At 53.2% G+C, this 20,001-nt stretch overlaps 1 protein-coding gene across 2 annotated transcripts; it reads right to left on the bottom strand.

Annotated features, from left to right (window-relative positions):
- Positions 1-662: 662 nt before the first annotated feature.
- On the bottom strand, positions 663-13,512 carry TULP1 (TUB like protein 1). 2 transcript variants are annotated; one of them, XM_021684600.1, is made up of 15 exons: positions 13,466-13,512; positions 13,290-13,341; positions 12,805-12,895; positions 12,347-12,502; positions 11,298-11,444; positions 9,786-9,884; positions 9,592-9,711; positions 9,178-9,296; positions 8,995-9,000; positions 6,389-6,559; positions 6,113-6,225; positions 4,902-5,016; positions 4,722-4,820; positions 2,442-2,613; positions 663-796 (listed from the first exon to the last, which is right to left on the bottom strand). In XM_021684600.1, exons 1-15 carry the CDS (start codon positions 13,510-13,512, stop codon positions 663-665), a joined length of 1,641 nt encoding a protein of 546 aa, XP_021540275.1. The 2 variants fall into 2 exon arrangements, with proteins under 2 accessions (XP_021540275.1, XP_021540276.1); XM_021684601.1 differs by lacking the exon at positions 12,347-12,502.
- Positions 13,513-20,001: the final 6,489 nt, after the last annotated feature.

Below are 20,001 nucleotides of genomic sequence, written 5' to 3'. Positions count from 1 at the left end.
CGGCCCGGGGCCCCCGCGGGGGGCGTCTCGACACCACGAGCCCGCCGAGTTTCGGTAGGACCGGCGCTGGGCGCCGGGGAGGGGACGCGGGAGCGCCCCGGGCCTGGGCGGGAGCGGGGTTGGGGGGTGGGGAGGCAGGCCTCCGGCCCGCCCTCCGGACCTCTCCCGCGCTCCGGACCCCTCCCGCCGCCTCGTTCTCGGCACGCGCTGAAGAACCACTGCTTGCCGGGTCTGGGACGCGGCTTTATTGGGGATGTGTGTACCCGGTGTTCCGCCCGCATCACCTACCCCCTCTTCCGAGCCCGCCCCACTCCTCGATCCCGGAGGGGGTTAAAACAACACTGACTACTGCTCCTGGACAGGAAGTGACTGGGGCGCGGGGCGGGGAAGGGGGGCGGTTGGTGAAGCGGCTCAGGCTAGCTCCGCGACCAGATGTGCGGCTCCCGACTCCAGATGTTCTTCATCTCTGTCGGACCGCAGTCTGAGCTCCTCCCTGCCTCGGCCTGTGCCGGGCTGGGGAGTGGATGGAGGTCACTCGGAGACAGTGAGGGGTCAGCCCCGGACAAGAGAGGAGTCTTCAGTGGGGGCTTTGGCGAATGGACCCTGCAAGCCTCCACTGAATCCTTTCCCCCGCCCTTGGCGGGCGCTGGGGGCTGCTGGGGTCACTCGCAGGCCAGCTTCCCGTCGAAACTGGAGAGGGCGATGGCGAAGGCCTGCAGGGCGCACAGCGGATACCGGTAGTCTAGGGTGAAGGCGTCCTCGGCCACGCGCCCGAACTGCAGTACGATGTAGTCGGCTGTAGACACAGACCGGTGGGGGGGCAAGATCTCCTGGGGTCCCAGTCCTGGCAGACAGTGTCCTCAACTTTGGGAGAAGTCTCCCTCCTTTGCATTGGGGCCCTAATCCTCAGCGACCAACTCAATTATTCACCCTCCACCCATCCACCCCTTCTTATCTGGCCCAACCGGCCCCACCTGCTGCTTAACCAGCCTTCTGACTGACTGTAAGCCCCTGAGGGCAGGGATCCTGCCTTATCTTCTGCCACCCAGGGCTATGGATAGGACAGGCACTTAAATATAGGAACCTGTCACACTTCCCCCAGACAATGGCTCTGGCCTCATTCCTTCTTCCCATCCCCAGCCCCCAAGTCCCATCTTAGACCGCCAGGCTCTCTCCCTTCACTAGCCCCCCCAGTCCCTACCTTATCGAGTGGCTCCACTCAGCCCCATCCCATATCTGGTGCAGGTTCCCAGCCCCAGTCCCAAACACCTCCCCCAGCATCCATAGGGACAGGAAGTTGCTAAAAATACCCCTGATCTCTGCAGACCAGGCTCCACCAGAAATGTGATCTGGAGAGCAGTTTTCCAAGGCCTTGGGACAGGTGACACTGGGGACACATCCCTAGGATGGAGTGGGGGATGGAGAAGTTGCTCAGTGTCAGCCAATCCTGGGAACCCGGAGTCCCTTGGAAGGTATCTTTCCATCCCAAACTTCCTCACCCTAGTGGGAACCTCTCCCCCAGGCCTGTTAACAGGGACATTTTTACTTAATTGTGTTCTGGGCATATCTTGTTTCCCTAACTCCTTGAGGGCAGGCCTTTGACCTTACTTGAGAGAGGACAATAGAGCAGGCATTGAGAGGCGCTTGATTAATATTCCCTAGCCCTGCAAGGCGGCCATCTTGAAGGGGTTGGGAGCTGGGGCCCTGGAGCCAGACCACCGGGGTTCTTGTGCCAACTCTACCTCTTACAGCTGTACTACCTTGGGCAATTTACTTAACCTCTCTATGCCTCAGTTTTCTCATCTGCCAAGTAGGGACAATAATAATATCTTCCTCAGGTTTTGGAGGGGTAGGGTTGTTGCAAAGATTTAATGATTCAGTATCTGTAAAGTCCAGAGAACAGTGCCTAGCACATAGAAAGCCCTGTGTGTCTGTGAAATAAATTTTGATGGCCAGTGGGACCTCCTGGAGTCGCTGAGAGACTTTGGGGAAGGTGCCGCCCTCTCTGAGCCTCAGCAGCCTCTTTGACCACGTAGAGGCTGGGCTATCAGTGGTTCTCAAGCTCCAGCAGATTAACTCTCCCTTCAACACAGTCTTTCTTACCCAGAATATCCCAGTATCTACCCCAGGCTCTGGTCAATGCTAGAAAGGAGTTACTTACTGCGACAGTAAGCCCCGAGACACCTGCTTGGAATACCTGAGGCTCCTGGGAACAAGCTGTCAATGCCCCTGCAGGAGGGAGTGACTTTCCTGGATGTTCTGGCTCCAGCGAGAAAGGACAGCTTTGTGCATGTGTGTGTGTGTGTGTGTGTGTGTGTGTGTGTGTGTATGAGAGAGAGAGAGAGAGAGAGAGAAAGAGAGGTGGTGGGGAAAGGCCCGAGGGAGGGTCAGGGTCCCGGAGGTGGTGGGGAACAGCCCGGCTTGGGCCCTCAGATACTCACGGTCATCGGCGTGGACAATTTGGAAGTTCTTGACTGAAGCTTGTGTGACTCGACCTTGGAAGTTGAGGGTGTAGGAGCCGCTGTCTTCGTTCCAAACAGGTGGCTTGTTGTGCAGCTCGATGAGGCTCTCCAGTGTTTTGTTCTGCCAGCGCACCAGCAACCCATCGCTGGCCTGGGGTGCCAAAGGGGAGTGTTAGGGAGAGGACATTTAGGGGTGGCCGAGATATCTCAGGACCGAGGGGAAGGGGCCTGGGGATCTGTGCATGCCTTTGCATGTGTGTGCTAGTGTGCAGACTGGACATGGACATCCGTTCGGGGCATCCTTGACCAAGGACCAAGCAGCTTGGTCTCTGCAGTATCCTTGTGGGCAGGGTGGACCTCTGTGAGAATGGGTCTCGCCGTGGGATGCCGAAGTGGAGGGTTGGGAAGTAGCATCTGGCACACAGTAGGTGCTCTGCACCCTTGGCACCCAAGGGGTCCTCGGAACAGCCACATGCTGGCACCTGATCATAAGGATGCACTAGACATGCTGTGATTGACACGGAGCTCGCAGTTGTGTTTGGGGAGACGGACAGGTAAACAGTGGTTAAAATAAGATGTCCCAGAAGAGAGTTCCTCAGAGGAAGGAGTGGTGCCTACGTGATAGCACTCTTGAGATACTTCTTTCCTGAGTTCCCTTGGCACTGGTCACATTCGTGGCTTAGAGTGAGTCTGCGCAAGATCATGTCCTCCGAGAAGGCTCCCTGACCCCGTGTCTGATTTAGACGTCTTAGCTCGGAGTCTCCCTCCATAACACCTGCTCTTACTATTTCTCCCACTACACTGTAATGGGCAGAATTAGATACTTAAAGGGCAGCTATCATATTTTATTGATGGCTCTGTGCCTCAGTTTCCCTCACAACAGGGTCTTGTGAGGATTAAAGCAGTTAATAGTGCATGGCATGTTATTCAGATCAGTTCCTGGCCCAGAGTACATGCTCAATAAATGTCGGATTGTTCTGATGGTTCCTGTTTGCTGATTTTGGATCTTCAGTGCCTGGCTTTAATGAACGACTGTAAAATGAATGGATGGTGAAATGATGAAGAGTTACCCGGAGCGGCCCTGGGGAGTTCTCACCAAGCCCAGACACACTCGGGAGGCCCTGCCTCTGGAGCATTTGCATGTTTAGTCCGGGCCTGGAAGGAGCAGCTGTGGGACCCGCGGCTCCTCAAGACTAACAGCTTTCCGTGCCTCGAGCCCCGCGGGTTGGCCAGGCCTCTGATTACGGTGTGACTTGCCAGCATGGAAGGATGTGTGATCAGCTGACGGGTGTTATTTTTCCTTGTAAATGAGTAAAGTGACATCACTGCGAGTATGGAGCACGCCAGTCATCCTGTCTCTGCAGTCCCGGGCTCACTGACCTGCAGAGCGGGCGACTGACACTGAAGATGGCCAACCTCTCCCCGGCCCATCTCTCCGTCTTACCCTAGACTACACACGCACACACACGCACACACACACACACACACACGCAACCTTTGCTTTTTAAAATAGAAGGCAAATCAAGTCACTCCTGAGAACCCTGCTGTGGCTTCCTGTTTCTCCCAGTACAAACCAGTTATACAGGCCCTATCTGAGACTCAACTCTCACCTCTCACCGCAAACCCACCGGGCATCATCCTGCCTCAGGGTGTTTGCATTGGCTCTTCCCTCTGCCTGGATGCTCTCTCCCTAGATATCTATAGGCTTGCTCCCTCACCTCCTTCATGTCTTTGCTTAAACGTCATCTTCTCAATGAGGCCCACTCCAACTTTTTCTTTCTTCCATACCACTTGTCACTTTCTAACATTCTACACAATTTACTTATTTGTCACAATTATTGTCTACAGTCCGTCCCCTCCGCTAGAATGTCAGCTTCAGGAGGGCAGATCTTTTTTACTCACTGATGTCTTCCAGTTACCTAGAATAATACTCAGCACTCATTATACGCTGAATGTGTATAGTACGATATACACAATATACAACTCATTCAGTGAATGAATATATGAATGGATGATTTGGTGTACACTGGGAAAAGAAAAAGCACCTCATTGTATTGGTTCCAGTGAATTCAATTACAAAACCCCCTAATTCATCCGAGTTTCCAGAATGAATGTGTGACACAGGGTGATGAGTGTGCCCAGGAAGTTGGGTATGGGCAACCTGAGCCCCTGCCCCCCAGCTCCCCAGGAGTGGGTCATGAATGGATCACATGGGAACAGGACCCTCAGGGGGAGGCGTCAGGGAGGTGTTGGGCTCACATTTCGCGGCCGGATGGGGACCCTCTCGTTCTCCGTATTCATGCCAGGAATGATGACTGTCATGCGCCGGGGACCCCGGAAGCCCAGCACGTTGGTTTCCTGGGAGGGAGATGCCTGTTAGGCCGGTCCCTGCGAAGGGGAGGGTCCTGCCGGGAGGGGGGTGCTGGGGGGTGTTCTCACATAGATCACAGCTGCCAGTTCCTGCCGAAGGCTCCCCACATTAGTGCTGCCTCCTCCACGGTGCGGGTTCTGCCCATTGTCAAAGACGGTAAAGCGGTTGCCCAGGAGATTGGACCTGCAAGCAGGGTGCAGCTGGGGGCAGGGCTGGGGGGACTCCACACCCCTGCTCCAAGACACTTCCTCATAGCCAGGCAGTTTGGAGAGCTTCCTATGTCAAGGGTGTGGGTGTCTTAGGACAGAACAACTCTTGTCCCCTGCCCCAGGCTCCCCTCATGAGGTCTTTTTAGAAGCTGGATCTGGAAGGACACTGGGCAACCTTCAGATCTCAGCTCCATCTCTTACTGACCCTAGGCAGGCTGAACTCTCTGAGCCTCAACATCCCCCTCTGTAAAATGGGCCTAATAACAGTATTTACCACTTGGTCAATAAGGGGACTACATGGATTCATGTTTGGAAGTTAGAACAATGCCTGACACGTAGGTAGGCCTTACATAAGTGTTTGTTAAATACAAAAATATAAGAAATAAGACCTGACTCGGGGCTCCCCCCTTCCCCTTACCTCTCAGATGCGCAGTGAGGATTAGATGAGATATACGGGGAGACACAGCACAGGGTAGGTGCTGGATATTTGTTTATTCATTCACTTAGTAAATGTTTTATTGAGTCGCTACTATGTACCAGGTGCTGGGAATTCAACCATGAATGTGACAGGCGTGGTCCCTGTCCTCATGGACCCTTATGACCTATGTCAAGTGAGGTCCCTGGTCCAGCAGCACGGGCATCACCTGGGGGCTTGTTAGAAATAAAGACTCTTGGGGCGCCTGGGTGGCTCAGCCGGTTAAGCGACTGCCTTCGGCTCAGGTCATGATCCTGGAGTCCCCGGATCGAGTCCCGCATCGGGCTCCCTGCTCGGCGGGGAGTCTGCTTCTCCCTCTGACCCTCCCCCCTCTCGTGTGCTTGCTCTCTCTCATTCTCTCTCTCAAATAAATAAATAAAATCTTTAAAAAAAAAAAAAAAGAAAAGAAATGAAGACTCTTGCCCCACACCCAGACCCACTGGGCCATTTTAACAACTCTTCCAAGTGATCCGTGCACACTCAAGTGTGGGAAGCCCTGGGGCAGGGGACATTTCTGGAGTGCCCAATGTGGTGGCAGAGGGAGACGGAAGTGACTCGCCATGGTCTCTTGTGGCCCTGGGCTTCCCAACCCCACCTCAGCTTCCCAATGAAATTCTCCCCTCCTCGGGACAGATTGGTGGGGTCGCTGGAGATGAGGTAATTGGCCGTCTTGCTACGTTTCCGCTTCCTGCCTGCCAGGAGGAACACCTGGGGAGAGGGGGAGACAGGTGAAGGAAGGAGGTGAGTGAGGGGAAAGGGAAGGCCAGTTTGCGTTGGACTCCACCCGCACCCCCATTTTGGCTCTAGCCACCCCCCAGCCTGGGTCCTGGCACCTGCACTCTCTCTCCCCTGCTGTCTCCCCGCTACCCACCTTCTTCTCTGTGTCCAGGTGCAGGAAGTAGGAGGGATACAAGCCCCGATCCATGCCCTTCTTGTCCCGGGTCAGCCTGCAGCGCACCGTCCGGTCCTGAGGGGCAGGCCGGAGCACAAACTCCTGGGGTTCATCCACTTCTATGGGTGGGGATGGGGCTCTCTCCTCCTTCTGGGTCGGGGCAGAGCGTGTATCAGTCCTGGAGCCCTGGCTTCTCTGCCCTCAGCAGATCCCCAGTGCCGGGACACAGGCAGGGCAGGCAGGACGACTCACCGCTTTCTGTGTGGAAGAGAACAGACAGGCCAGCTACAGTGGGCTGGGCCCCTCACTTCCCCTGCAGCCCAGCAGGCCATACTAGGCGGCTCTGTGGAGCTTGGCGCTTTATTATTATTTTGCTTCACTTTGTGGTTAAGAGCCTGGGATCTGGAGCCAGACAGCTTGGGTTCAAATCCTGGTTCCACCACTAACTCTGTCATGTTTAACTTGAACCACCCTGTGACTCAATTTTCTCATCTGAGAAATGCAGAGGTTGGGGCTGGATTCCCCGGGAGAGACCTTATTAATTTATATATTAACAAACACTCCTATAAAATCTACCAATGCGCCGGGCATAGCTCTAAGTATCTTCCAAATATTAACTAATTTAATTCTCTTAGGTAACTACTGAAGTAATTGTCCAATTTTACCGAAGAAGTTGAGGCTCAGAGAGGTTAAGCAACTTGCCCAAGTTCACACAGCTAGTAAGAAGTGGAACTGGGCTTAAAATGGTGCCAGAGCCAGAGCCTTAGAAAGACCTTCCTTCGTGTGGACGCTGTGTCAACGGGTGAACTGAGGTGGGGCCAAAGGTATGAACTGCTGTGTTATAGAAGTATTAGCTACTGCTATCATTACAGTGTATGGTAAATTATCAATGACTGCAGTAGCCAACCTCCAAGATGAGCCCCAGTGTTCCCTGCCTCCTGGTATTTACACTTCGTGTAGTCTCCTTCCACATCGTATCAGAGTTTGGTCTTTCTGACCGATGGAATATAGCCCAAGTGATGGGGGGAGGGGTCACTTCTAAGGCCAGGTCATAAGAGATACTGTGGCTTCTCCTTGCTGTCTCCCTTGGGCCACTCTTGAGCCCTGGGGGAAGTAGGCTACCATGTCATTAGACCACTCAAGCCACCCTATGGAGAGGGCTCCAGCCAACAACCATGACAGTGAACCATTCTAGAAGTGAATCCTCTATTGCCAGCCAAGCTTCCCAAGTGACTGCAGACCCAACTGACATCTTGACTGCATTCTCAGAACAGACCCCAAGCCAGAAGTACCTTGCTAGGCCCCTCCTAGATTCCTGACTTTTAGAAACTAAGAAAAGAAATGTTTGTTGTTTTAAGGCACTAAGTTTTGGGGGTAGTTTGTCAGACTGCAATACCGAGGTAAGACAATGAATAAATAAATAAGCTTATCTTGCTCATGGAAAAACTCCGAATCACGGTTTGGTTGCATTCCACACTAGGGTGGCCTAGGCCTGACCTGGTGACCCCACAGCTGCCCCTTTGGATCTGGTGCCCTCTGCGCTCATGTTCTATCCCTCCTAAGAGGGGGAGCCAAGACCGTAACCCCAACTTTCCCACTAGGGAAGAGAGGGGACTGCCAGCCTGGGTGTGTGCTATATGAGAGCTACGGAGAATCCCTGATACGCTGCGGTCAGCCATTTTTGCTGAGGGCAGGTTTGGACTACGTGTGAGGTGAGGCTGGTGTCGGTGAGCAGGCCCTTAGCCTCCGGGCAAGGGAGCATCTCTTCTCCACTCTGGGCTGCTCCAGAAGAAACTTGGGAAACGCAAGACTATGTTTGGAATGTGATGTGGAGAAAGCCAGAGCTTATTCAAACATTTCCACAGCTGTAAATTTCTAGGGCCTACTGTACTGAAGGCGGCACTGCGGTTATATTCCCCGTGGGAGATAAGAAACTGGCCTTTAGTTTATATATCGGTATCTGGTGATGTTGGCTAATGTGAGTCAGTCCCCCAAGACCTGACCACTCCTGAACAAACTAATAAACCCACATGGCTCGGACCCCGGCTCTGCCCTCAGGGTGATCTCTTCACTTGTGGAAACCCAATTTCTCAAAGACTTTCATCACTTTCTCTCTCCAGTTTGGCCCCCCTCTCCTGCTTACCCCGGCTTGTGCATGTTGGTGCCTGAGTCCTATTTGTGAGAAAGAGCAATATTCAAGAGCGTTAACAACCTGTTCTGCCCCTGGAAACTGTCTGGTCTGTCCAAATGGACCCTGGTGGGCCTGGAGGAGGGTTCTGGAGGCACCTGTCTGCCAGTGTTAACTCTTCAGCTGCGGGAAGGTTGGGCCATCCCGGATTCGGTAGCAGAAAGCACTTGGGGCCCCAGAGCAGTAGCGTGAAAATATTTTAACAACTCACACAGTCAGTGAGCACACTCTGCCTGCGTGTTCTCCCTCTCTGGTACAGAAGATGGGTGTCTCTTCGCGTGGTGGCTTTGTGAGCATCTCTGGCTGGGGCTGCTGGTTAGGCCACAGAGGGGAGGGCTTAGAGCCCAGATAATATCAGGCCCGCAGGGAGCCAATCCCAGCCTAGTGACCCCTCAACCGCCTTCTCTGTTCTCACAAGTCTGGAGACCTTTGTCCTCCTATCGTGTCATCAGAGAGGGAGCCAAGATTCTAACCCCCGGCCCCCCCCTCCCCACGAGGTTCCATACTCTAGTCCCCCAAGCCCAGGCCCCTGCCCTGCTCCCTGAAGGGGACTCGGCCCCCTTCCCCTCTGGATCCCAACCTTTTTGCCTTTTCCTTTTGCTTTGCCCTTCTGATTGCTGTTCTTCATTCCCACGGCTGCCACTTCTTCCTCCTCCTCCTCGTCCTCCTTCCTCTCCTCTTCTGGGCCTTTGGAAGTGCCTGGCATGGAGGGGGTACAAGCCTGTGAATCCCTGACCCTGTGGAGCACTTCTAACACCCACGACTTACTTGGACCCTCCCCACAACCACAAGAGAGGACTCCCATATTACTATTATCAGAGACTCAGAAAGGCTCAGATACCTGCTTGAGGCCACACAGCTATTTAAGTGGGGAGTAAGATGCCCCTCAAGTCTTCTGACTCCAGAGCCCTCTCCTCACCCCACACTGCACTTGGGTTCCCCACCCCCAGGACGGCCTCTAGATGTCATGGCACCAGAGGCCACGACCACCCACCTTTCTTCTTCGGAGCTTTCTCAGCTGGCCCTTCTTCCCCAACCAGAAACATGGCTGCTGTAGTCTTCTTTCTCACTCTGGCTGGGCTCCCTGAGGGGTCCTTGTCAGCCTCCCCAGACCCTGTGTGGGTGGATGTGAAGGAGTCACACACCACCACACCCAGAGTCCCCTGTTCCTCGGGAGACCAGTCTCACCTTTCTTCTTCGTCTTTCTCATCTTGGGCCCCTCCCCCGCTGGCGCCTCCTTCTTAATGCGCAGAGGTTTGGCTGGGGGGACAGGGCTTCCCAGGTCCCCTGGAAATGGAGGTAGGGGTTAGACAGAGAAGAGCCTGTTGGGGCTGAAGGCCACTTTCCAACCCACTCATCATTTCTTCAGTCCCCAGGGAGGCTGAAGACCTGACAAGGGCCCAGAGTCTGTCTTCTGCTCGTTGCGTTTTATTTTATTTTATTTCTTTATTAAGATTTTATTTATTTATTTGAGAGAGAGAGAATGAGAGAGAGAGAGCACATGAGAGGGGGGAGGGTCAGAGGGAGAAGCAGACTCCCCACCGAGCAGAGAGCCCGACGCAGGACTCCAGGATCATGACCTGAGCCAAAGGCAGTCACTCAACCAACTGAGCCACCCAGGCACCCTGCTTGTTGCATTTTTTTTTTTAAGATTTTATTTATTTATTTGACAGAGAGATAGACAGAAGAGCACAAGCAGAGGGAGTGGCAGAGGGAGAGGGAGAAGCAGGCTCTGCACCGAGCAGGGAACCCGATGCGGGACTCGATCCCAGGACCCTGAGATCATGACCTGAGCCGAAGGCAGACGCTCAACCATCTGAGCCACTCAGGCACCCTGCTTGTTGCATTTTAATCCTGAGTCTGTAAAGGGCTGGACAAACACCAGGAGCTTAATAGACATTACAGAATGAATGAATGAATGAATGAATGAATGAATGAATGAATGCGGGCCTTCTAACTGAGTCTCTGATTCCCAGCTCCCACCCCATCTCCCCAGAAAACCTCCTCTGGCAGGTGCTACAGACAGTGTTCTCTCCCTCCCACAGAGGCCCAGGGTCCTAGCTACCTGTCCCCATTTAGACCAGCCTGCGGTACCTGTAGGGCGAGGTGCCCAGGCCAGAGAGCCATGATAGCATTTATTTCATTGACTGATTTTTACCGTAATGGCTTTGATACTTTTATGAAAATTATAACAATAATACATATTGAGTTAAAAGAAAAACCACTAAAAAATCACAAAACTGGGGCGCCTGGGTGGCTCAGTCGTTAAGCGTCTGCCTTCGGCCCGGGTCATGATCCCAGGGTCCTGGGATCGAGCCCCGCATCGGGCTCCCTGCTCGGCGGGAAGCCTGCTTCTCCCTCTCCCACTCCCCCTGCTTGTGTTCCCTCTCTCGCTGTGTCTCTCTCTGTCAAATAAATAAATTAAAAAAAAAAAATCACAAAACTAAAATCCTCTGTCCTACCTGGCTCACAGAGCTCCCTGGGCAGGCAGTGGTGGGGATGGTGGGGCGTGGGGGGAGCACACGTACTATGTACTTAAGGACCGTCATGGGGAAGACACCAGAGACGGAAACTCTTGCGTCCAGGCACTGGTCACTTTCTGATGTCTCAACTCTCGCCGATCACTGAGGCCTCCAAGCCCCTGAAGGACAGGGCTAGCTTTCCGAGTCTGTGTGGTCCCTCTGTACCTTCAACACTCACCCTTCTGACCCTGAGCCTTGGCCTTCCTCTCCTTGACCCCGGCAGAAGTCTTCTCTTTAGGAACCTTCTTGGGTGGCAGAGGGATTTTCTCTTTCTTTTCCTCCACCTCCTCTTCCTCTTCGTGGGCCTCTGATTCCTCTTCATCCTCTGTAGGTAGAAGCTCCTCATAATGGGGGCTGGCGTGAGCCCCATCATCTGGGAGCCCGGTCCCCCCAGATTGCTGGGAAGTGGTAAATGGGGGGGGGTGGGAGGCTCCCCTTCTGGAACAGGAACAGGAACAATAGGAGAAACACACTTCTAGCTCCTTCCTCAAACCTTGGGGGTGATTCCAAGGTGTTCGGGGAAGTGAGCTGGGGTTGGGGGAATGCGAGGGGCTTGGCAATCCTGTTCTGGGGGAAATGCCCTTCTCTGTAGGGCCCTCCCCCCGCTCCGGGACCCTTACCTCCTCACACACTCCTGCCTGTCTTGCAGTCCCCCTACCCCCCATCACCGCACCTGCGCTGTTTCTCCCTCTCTGCTGCTTCTTCTTTTTTTTTTTTTAAGATTTTATTTATTTATTTGACAGAGAGAGACACAGCGAGAGAGGGAACACAAGCAGGGGGAGTGGGAGAGGGAGAAGCAGGCTTCCCGCCGAGCAGGGAGCCTGATGCGGGGCTCGACCCCAGGACCCTGGGACCATGACCTGAGCCGAAGGCAGACGCTTAATGACTGAGCCACCCAGGCGCCCCTCCCCCCTCCGCATCTTCCTGGCCTTGTCCGTTTCTGACTTCCAGCCAGACCCATCTGGGCTATCTCTGGCCCCTAGCTGTAGTTTAAGGCAAAACTTAACCGCTCCGTGCCTCAGTTTCCCCAACCGGAAAACGGAGTAAAGAACAAGAGAATAAAGTGGGTTTTTTTGGCTCAAAGAGAAGGTCGGAGAAAGAGCGGCTCTTTTCCCGAGTTTTCCGTCTCCCTGTCGCGGTTCCCGTGCGGGCCCTTCCCGCCTTCTCTCCAGCGCCCCCCTCCCGCGCTCCACTCCCCCCCACCCCCACCCCCCGGCCCCGTCTCACCGTCCACTGCGTCCGGGGCTCGCGCTACCAGGAAGGTTTCCCGCGGGTCGCGCTTGGCCTCGGGGTCCCTGAGGAACTTGGCGTAGACCGTGTGCGGTGGCCGGGCCTCCGGCGGCTGCGGGGCCGCCTCCTCCCGCGGCTTCCCCCTCCGCCCGGCTGAGCCGAGAGGCTGGGGTCAGGCAGGGCCCGACCCCCTCCTCCGACGGCGCCTGAGCCCCGGACGCTGCCCGCCTCGGGCTCCTTTCTGTGGGGGTCTCCTCTGGGCGCTCTTTCCACCTCCGACACCCCTCCCCTGGCTTTCATACATCCCTCCCCTCCACCCCCCCCCCTCTTCCCCGGGCCCTCTCCCACCCCTCCAGTTCCCCCCTCACTGCCCCCACCCCCAGGACTCCAGGATTCAGCCGCACCCCTCCCGGGCCCCTCACCGGGGGCGCCCCCAGGCTCGGCCCCCCGCCCGCCGGCAGGTCTCCGGGGCTTGGATCCCTTAGGGCCCGGGGACTCGGGAGCCTCCGTCCTCTTCTTCCTCAACTTCTGCCCCTTGGCGGGTCGCTGCGGAGTGGGGGTCAAGAGGAGGGAGAGGAAGGAAAGGGGGGCTCGGAGGGCTGCCCATGACCCTCTAATCCCTTGAGCCGCCAGAAATAACCGCGGATTATCGGGAGGGGAACAGCAGCCTTCTTCTTGGGGTGGGAACGGTGACCCCTCGCATGCATCATGGCCGCGTCCAAGGCCCCAAAGTCCCAGTTCCTCCCCTGGACAGCCCATGCCCCGAAACACCCTTTTCCTCAAAAGAGAAAAAAAAAAAAAAAAAAAGGCAAAACTACAAGGAAGAAACACTCAGACGCTGCTGAGGGGGACGCGTCCCACTCCCAGATCCCCTTCCCTGCATGGGCTTACACGCAATGGGGGGTTCTCCCTGCCTCCTTTCCAAGCAGGGGTGACATACCTGCTTGGGGCGCTGCTGGACCTCGGGGCTCTGGCCTTCCTCTTCATGTCCACTGAGGGTAGCAATGCAGTCAGTCTGTCTTCCTCCCCTTTTCTGCCCCTCCCCAACCCCTCCACCTGGGCCCCCCCAGGGTTCAGGTAGGTTGAGGTGAGGTGGTGGTGGGGGCGCTTCCGGACCTGTCCGAGGCCCACACCTCTCGGAGGGTGTCGTCCTGCAGCGGCATGGTGCATTCGCCTATCCACACCCCCTTCTCTGGCCACCCTGCAGCTCTAGGAGCCTCCCTGCCCTCCCCGGCTAATCCAGGCTCAATTTCACCCCACCTCCCGCTGGCTCAAGAAGGTGGCAGCACTGTGGGAGGTGCTTCTCTCCTGCCCACAACCCCCCCCCCCCCCGCACCAGGTCCAGCCCACTGAGGGAAGAGGTTGACTCCCCAGTTCTCAGACCACCAGCAGCCTGAAGGACGCCATCGCTGTGCCAGCCCCACCCTCCCCCACCCAGCTTCCGGTCGGAGGTGCCAATTTGTAATTTGTCAGGGGTCAGTGGGGTGTGGGAAGAAAATATTAGATCAGATCCTGTATTTATCTTTATTTTTCATAAAAAATAAGAACTAGGGTTGACTGATACTTAGTATATATGGATTGACAGAAGCATGTGTATTATACAGTACTTTATTAAGAAACATGCCTAATTATGGATGTACACTTAAAATTATTTTTTTACTGATAGGGAACATGCTTTTTTAAAGTTTAGAGACCAAGGATATAGTTTTGTTTTGTTTTGTTTAAGTAATCTCTATGCCCAAGGTGGGGCTCAAACTCATGACCCCACTCACGATCCACTCATGACCCACAGATCAAGAGTCACGGGCTCCACAGACTGAGCCAGCCAGGTGCCCCCCAAGGATATAGTGTTGATGTGATTAATATGGGAGACGTTTGGTTAATTGCTGAGGAAGCCCAGAGCAGGGCTCTCACTCAGCTGTCCTGGAGGCTTCCTGAAAAGCCCGATCTAAAATTTAAAAGATGATGAACAGGAGTTCCACAGGCAAAAATAAAAGTGGGATGGGATACCTGGAAAAGGAACAAGATAAAGGCCTAGAAGTTGGAAATAGCCAGGTGTGTTCAAAGGTTTAGCGCTAGGAGGCAGGCAGTCATCTTACCCATGGGTCAGCCCTGAGCCCACGACCTGAGCTCTGTCACTTAAGGGCTGAACGCCCTGAGCCCCTCTGAGCCTCCGTTTCTTCATTTATAAAATGGGCTCAACCGGTAAGGATATTGTTCAGATTCATTGAGATGAGGGGCGCCTGGGGGGCTCAGTCAGTTAAGCATCTGACTCTTGGTTTCGGCTTGGGTCGTGATCTCAGGGTCGTGAGTTTGAGCCCTGAATCCTGGCAGATTCAGCGAGATGACCGGTGGAAAAGAGCACGCAGTGGGGGGGGCGCCTGGACGGCTCAGTCGTTAAGTGGCTGCCTTCGGCTCAAGTCAGGATCCCAGGGTCCGGGGATCAAGCCCCGCATCAGCCTCGGGCTCCCTGCTCCGCGGGAAGCCTGCTTCGCTCTCTCTCCCTCTCCCTCTGCTTGTGTTCCCTCTCTCGCTGTCTCTCTCCGTCAAATAAATAAATGAAATCTTAGGAAAAAAAAAAAAAGCATGCAGTGGGCACCCAGTAATTGGTAATTATGTGTCCCTTTTCACTGAACTCCCACTTCATCCCTGTCTCCTCAGCATTTACAACACCACTTGATCCCTGAGTGGGGTTCATTTTTTCAATGAGTTAATGAGCACATCTTTAATTTCACTCAATTCTCACAAGAGTCCAGTGAGATAGGCAGGGTAGGGATGATTATCTCCATTTTGTAGACAGACAAACCAAGGCTTGGGGAGGTAACGTGAGTGCTCGGGGAGTGCTCAGCATCAGCCAGATCGTCAGGTTGCTTGGCCGGGGGCGTGAATCCAGATCTGACTCCTGTCAGAGCTTTTACCCCTAACCCTTGCATGTTTTATGCAGTCACAAGGATTAGAGATGGCGTATGAATGAAACTGTCAGGCTTTTTGTTTTTCACTTGCTTGGTCCACCTGATCCAGATTTGCCCTAATCAGTCTTCCTAAAATACCACTTCTTCAGTTGACACTTTTGCTCAAAAACATTCATTGGCTCCCTATTGCCTAAGGGTCAAATTTAAACGTGCTGGGTTGGCATTCAAGGCTCTCCCTGGTCTGGCCCCAGTCTGCCTTTCTAACTGCAGGGCTATCCCCATCCCTACTACTCATCCAGCCACATAGGCTTGTGTACAGCCTTTACATTCTCTCTCCTCCATGCCTTTGCTTAAGCCTATTCCACGAAACCTGTCCCACTCTAAATAGCCCTCAAGTCCCCATCTCCACGATTCCTTGGTCCTCATCGGCCTCTGAATGCACAGTAATAATAACAATAATAATAATAGCATTTATTGACCACCTACTGTATGTCAGTCTCCTTGCTCCTCTTCTCTCTCCACCCTCACAATAACGTTTATGAGGCCGACATTAACACCCTGATATCGAAGGTGAGGAAGCTCATGGCTGAGAACTGGTCAACAAATATTTCCAGAGCACCGACTTTGTGCCAAACAGTATGCTAAGCCCTGGTCATACAGTGTGACTCTTGATCTTGGGGTGATGTGTTGGAGCCCCATGTTGGGGGTAGAGTTTACTTAATAAAAAAATACTAAAATAAGTTGAGACCTGAAGGCTTTCAGAGACTAGGAATGAGAACCTTCCAGGCATAAGGCACAGCTTATGCAAAAACTTCGAGGCAGCAAAGCACTTTGCACAATAGAGCTGGGGCGCCCCTCGACCAGGCCCCAAGACCGGTCCTTTAGAGGGTTCCTGAAGATCTCAAACCCCAGACAAATACATGACTGAGAACAGGAGGGCACCTGGGGCTCAGGACTGATCTGACCAGGCAAACTGGAAACTGAAATATCTGCATTCTAACAGGGGTGGAGGCTTGGGGGGGAGCTGAGGGAATGCCTCACATCTTGCCCCCTGTTCTCCAAACCAGAGGTGTCTGCACTGGACCGAACGTGGGCTGGGTGACAGGCCAGGTCAGAGGACACGGCTTCGGAGTGTGGGCCCATGTGAACAGCAGAAGCTCTCAAGTGAAAGAAAAGATCAATTCATTTCTCAGACCTCTCCTCTTGGGTTGCATGGATGTGATAGATACTTGCATAATAAAGTGTCTGTTTTAGGGACGCCTGGGTGGCTCAGTGGGTTGAGTGTCTGCCTCTGGCTCAGGTCATGATCCCGGGGTCCTGGGATGGAGCCCCGCATTGGGCTCCCTGCTCAGCGGGGAGCCTGCTTCTCCCTCTCCCACTCCCACTGCTTGTGTTCCCTCTCTCGCTGTCTCTCTCTGTCAAATAAATAAATAAAATCTTTAAAAATAAAAATAAAAAAATAAAAAAGCTTCTCTTTTTAAGTTAATTTTATTTAAAAAATTTTTTTTATTCATTTATTTTAGAGAGAGAGAGAGCAAACAGAGGGAGGGGCAAAGGGAGGGAGGGAGAGAATCTCAAGCAGACTCCATGCTGAGTGGGAAGCCTGACACGGGGCTTGATCTCACAACCCTGTGATCATGACCTGAGCTGAAATCCATGACCTGAGCTGAAATCTGGCGCTTAACCAACTGAGCTGCCCAGGTGCCCCTAAAAAGGTTTTTTTTTTTTTTTACGTTTTTTATAGTTACTTTTTAGGAGAATGTATTCATATTTTGTATGCTTTGAATGCAATTATATATATATTTTAAAGATTTTATTTATTTATTTGACAGAGAGACACGGCAAGAGAGGGAACACAAGCAGGGGGAGTGGGAGAGGGAGAAGCAGGCTTCCCGCCGAGCAGGGAGCCTGACTTGGGGCTTGATCCCAGGACCCTGGGATCACAACTTGAGCCAAAGGCAGATGCTTAACTGACTGAGCCACCCAGGCGCCTGCAATTATATTTTAAAAATCCTTTGAGAATTAATGCAGGTGCAGATCATGAGAGGAACAGAAAGTAGCGAAGTAGAACTCAGAAAAGAATGAATGGAAACTTCTGGGTCTCGGTGATGCTAGATTTGGTGAGCACGTGTGGGAATTTAGAGACAGTATAAATAAATGGTCAGATTTGGGTAAGGCCTGGGATTTAGGATTGAGCATCAAGATTTTGGTTAAAATGAGGGTCGGGGGGGCACCTGGGTGGCTCAGTTGGTTGGGCATCTGCCTTTGGCTCAGGTCATAGTCCCAGGACCCTGGGATCCAGCCCCAAGTCGGGCTCCAATGGGGAGCCTGGTTTTCCCTCTCCCTCTACCCCTCCCCCTGCTTATGCTCTCTCTCTCTCTCTCTCTCTGTCAAATCAATCAATCAATCAAATCTTAAAAAAATAAAATGAGGGTCAGTTTAGGAATACGAATCCGATCAGGAATACAGATAACTTCTAATACCTTCTGATCTAACACCATTGCAACAGGCCTTTCTCCAAAGAAAAACAGGCTCGAGGCTCCATAATTACACCTTGTTTTGGTCTAAAAATGACAGTTCTTAGCTTGATCACTGGCATTAGTCACCAGATCCAATTCCACATGAATTTTAGCTGTTTTCTAAAATTAAATCTACTTTTTTTTTTTTTTTTAAGTAGGCTCCACACCCAGCGTGGAGCCCAACACGGGCTTGAACTCATGACCCTGCGATCAAGACCTGAGCTGAGATCAAGAGTCGGGCGCTTAACCGACTGAGCCACCCAGGCGCCCCTAAAATTAAATCTACTTTCAGAAGACAGAGATTCGCCATCACCACCAGCTGGGATGCTGATAAATAGTGACTCCTACCGTGCGCCAGGCACAGTTCATCCTCACAGTCTGCTTACCTGTCTCCAGCTCAGAGAAGTTAAGTGACTTGCCCAAGTAACTTGGAACCATACCGTTGACCAAGCGCCCGATATTTACTTGTGTTTTCTCTAGTCCCTGCGGAAACTTTGAAAGGTGGGGGGGGGCACCTTGTTTCACCTATGGCCCTGTTTTCTAGCCAAAAAGTGTCACAGTAAACTGTGACAATAATTGCACGGGACGGTGGGGAGGTTTGGAGAATTGAATGGACTGATAGGTGTGGGTGCTTAGCCCAGTGCTGAGCCCAGAACAGGCAACCTGTTGATGTCAGCTGCCTGTCGTTTTACCTTCATTTCACAGATGAACCAAAGGGAGGCCCAAGTCTCTGAGGGGCTCAAACCCAGGGCTCCCTGGCTCAGCGTATGTGTGCAGTGGTAAAAAGAGGGGATCTTGGGAAAGTCTGAAGCAGTGGTTGAGACCTAGGGATTTTGCCCAGAAACAAACTGAGTCCTGCTTCACCACATCCCAGCTGGGTGACCTTGGGCAAGCTTGCCCTCTGGCTTCAGGTATCTTGCCCCCAACCTCAATTTCTTTCTTTCTTTTTTTTTAAAGATTTTATTTATTTATTTGACGGAGAGAGAGATAGCGAGAGCAGGAACACAAGCAGGGGGAACGGGAGAGGGAGAAGCAGGCTTCCCCCCGAGGAGGGAGCCCGATGTGGAACTCGATCCCAGGACCCCGGGATCATGACCCGAGCCGCAGGCAGACGCTTAATGACTGAGCCACCCAGGCACCCCCCAACCTCAGTTTCTTGATCTGACAAGATAGATGTATACCTGGAAAGGATCCATTCAGGTGGGCTTATCAGAAACCTGGGAACCCCACTGCCTGAAGGTGTGTCCAGACTCCGGCAAAAAAGAAAATGGATCTGAGCTTTGAAATGGCCAGTTTCTGCCAGATTTATTTTTTATTTTATTTTATTACTTTTTAAAAAAAGGCTTTATTTATTTATTTGACAGAGAGAGACACAGCGAGAGGGGAACACAAGCAGGGGGAGTGGGAGAGGGAGAAGCAGGCTTCCCACTGAGCAGGGAGCCCGATGCGGGACTCGATCCTAGGACCCCGGGATCATGACCTAAGCCGAAGGCAGACGCTTAACCAACTGAGCCACCCACGAGTCCCTGCCAGCTTTATTTTGTTGAGGTTGTCTGGGGCTGCTTTCATCCATCAAGGTTCTGTGGGTGTCATGTGGCTCCTGGCAGACTGTTCCACAAGGAAGTTCCTCTCAGTGAACCCTAGACTTCCAGTGCCAGGGTCCTAGCCTCAGCCTTGCTTTTTGGATAAGCGAATGGAGGCTAGAAAGGTTAAGTCACTGTCCTGGGTCTCACAGGTGGGCTGTGAGTGAGCAGGATGCGAGCCAGCCGTCGGAGCTCAGAGCCCTAGAAGAGCCCCGCGGTGGCCCACAGAGGAGCTTCTGGATTGTTTGCTGAATGAAGCCCTAGGTGCCTACTGGGTGCTGGCTGCAGAAGCTGAAATGGGATTCAAGCTCAGTTTTCATCAGCATGGAGATCACAGCCTGAGGGAGGAGTGTTGCTTGGGGGGGTGGGGGGGGGGCACAGACAATGAAACAGGGTACTGATGTCTGCTCTGGAAAGTCTAGTGTGACAATGATATTATCGGGGGACTTCATGGCTTTTCACAGAATCAGTGTGCCTCTGGGCTGGAATTGCTCTGCGGGTCATGCAGCGCGGCCCCCAGCAGAATCAGCAGTCCTCTTATACTCGCAGTCTCCCGCCTTTGCTTGCACACACCCAGACACAGGCTGCTCACTGCCTTCCAAAGCCACATGGAGACAGGAGAGCAGATTCACTTCTGC

The sequence above is a fragment of the Neomonachus schauinslandi genome, chromosome 8, assembly GCF_002201575.2.
Source record: "Neomonachus schauinslandi chromosome 8, ASM220157v2, whole genome shotgun sequence".
In the NCBI taxonomy this organism is placed as follows: domain Eukaryota; kingdom Metazoa; phylum Chordata; class Mammalia; order Carnivora; family Phocidae; genus Neomonachus; species Neomonachus schauinslandi.
Note: the sequence above shows the minus strand (reverse complement) of the source record. Positions and strands in the feature narration are given on the sequence as shown.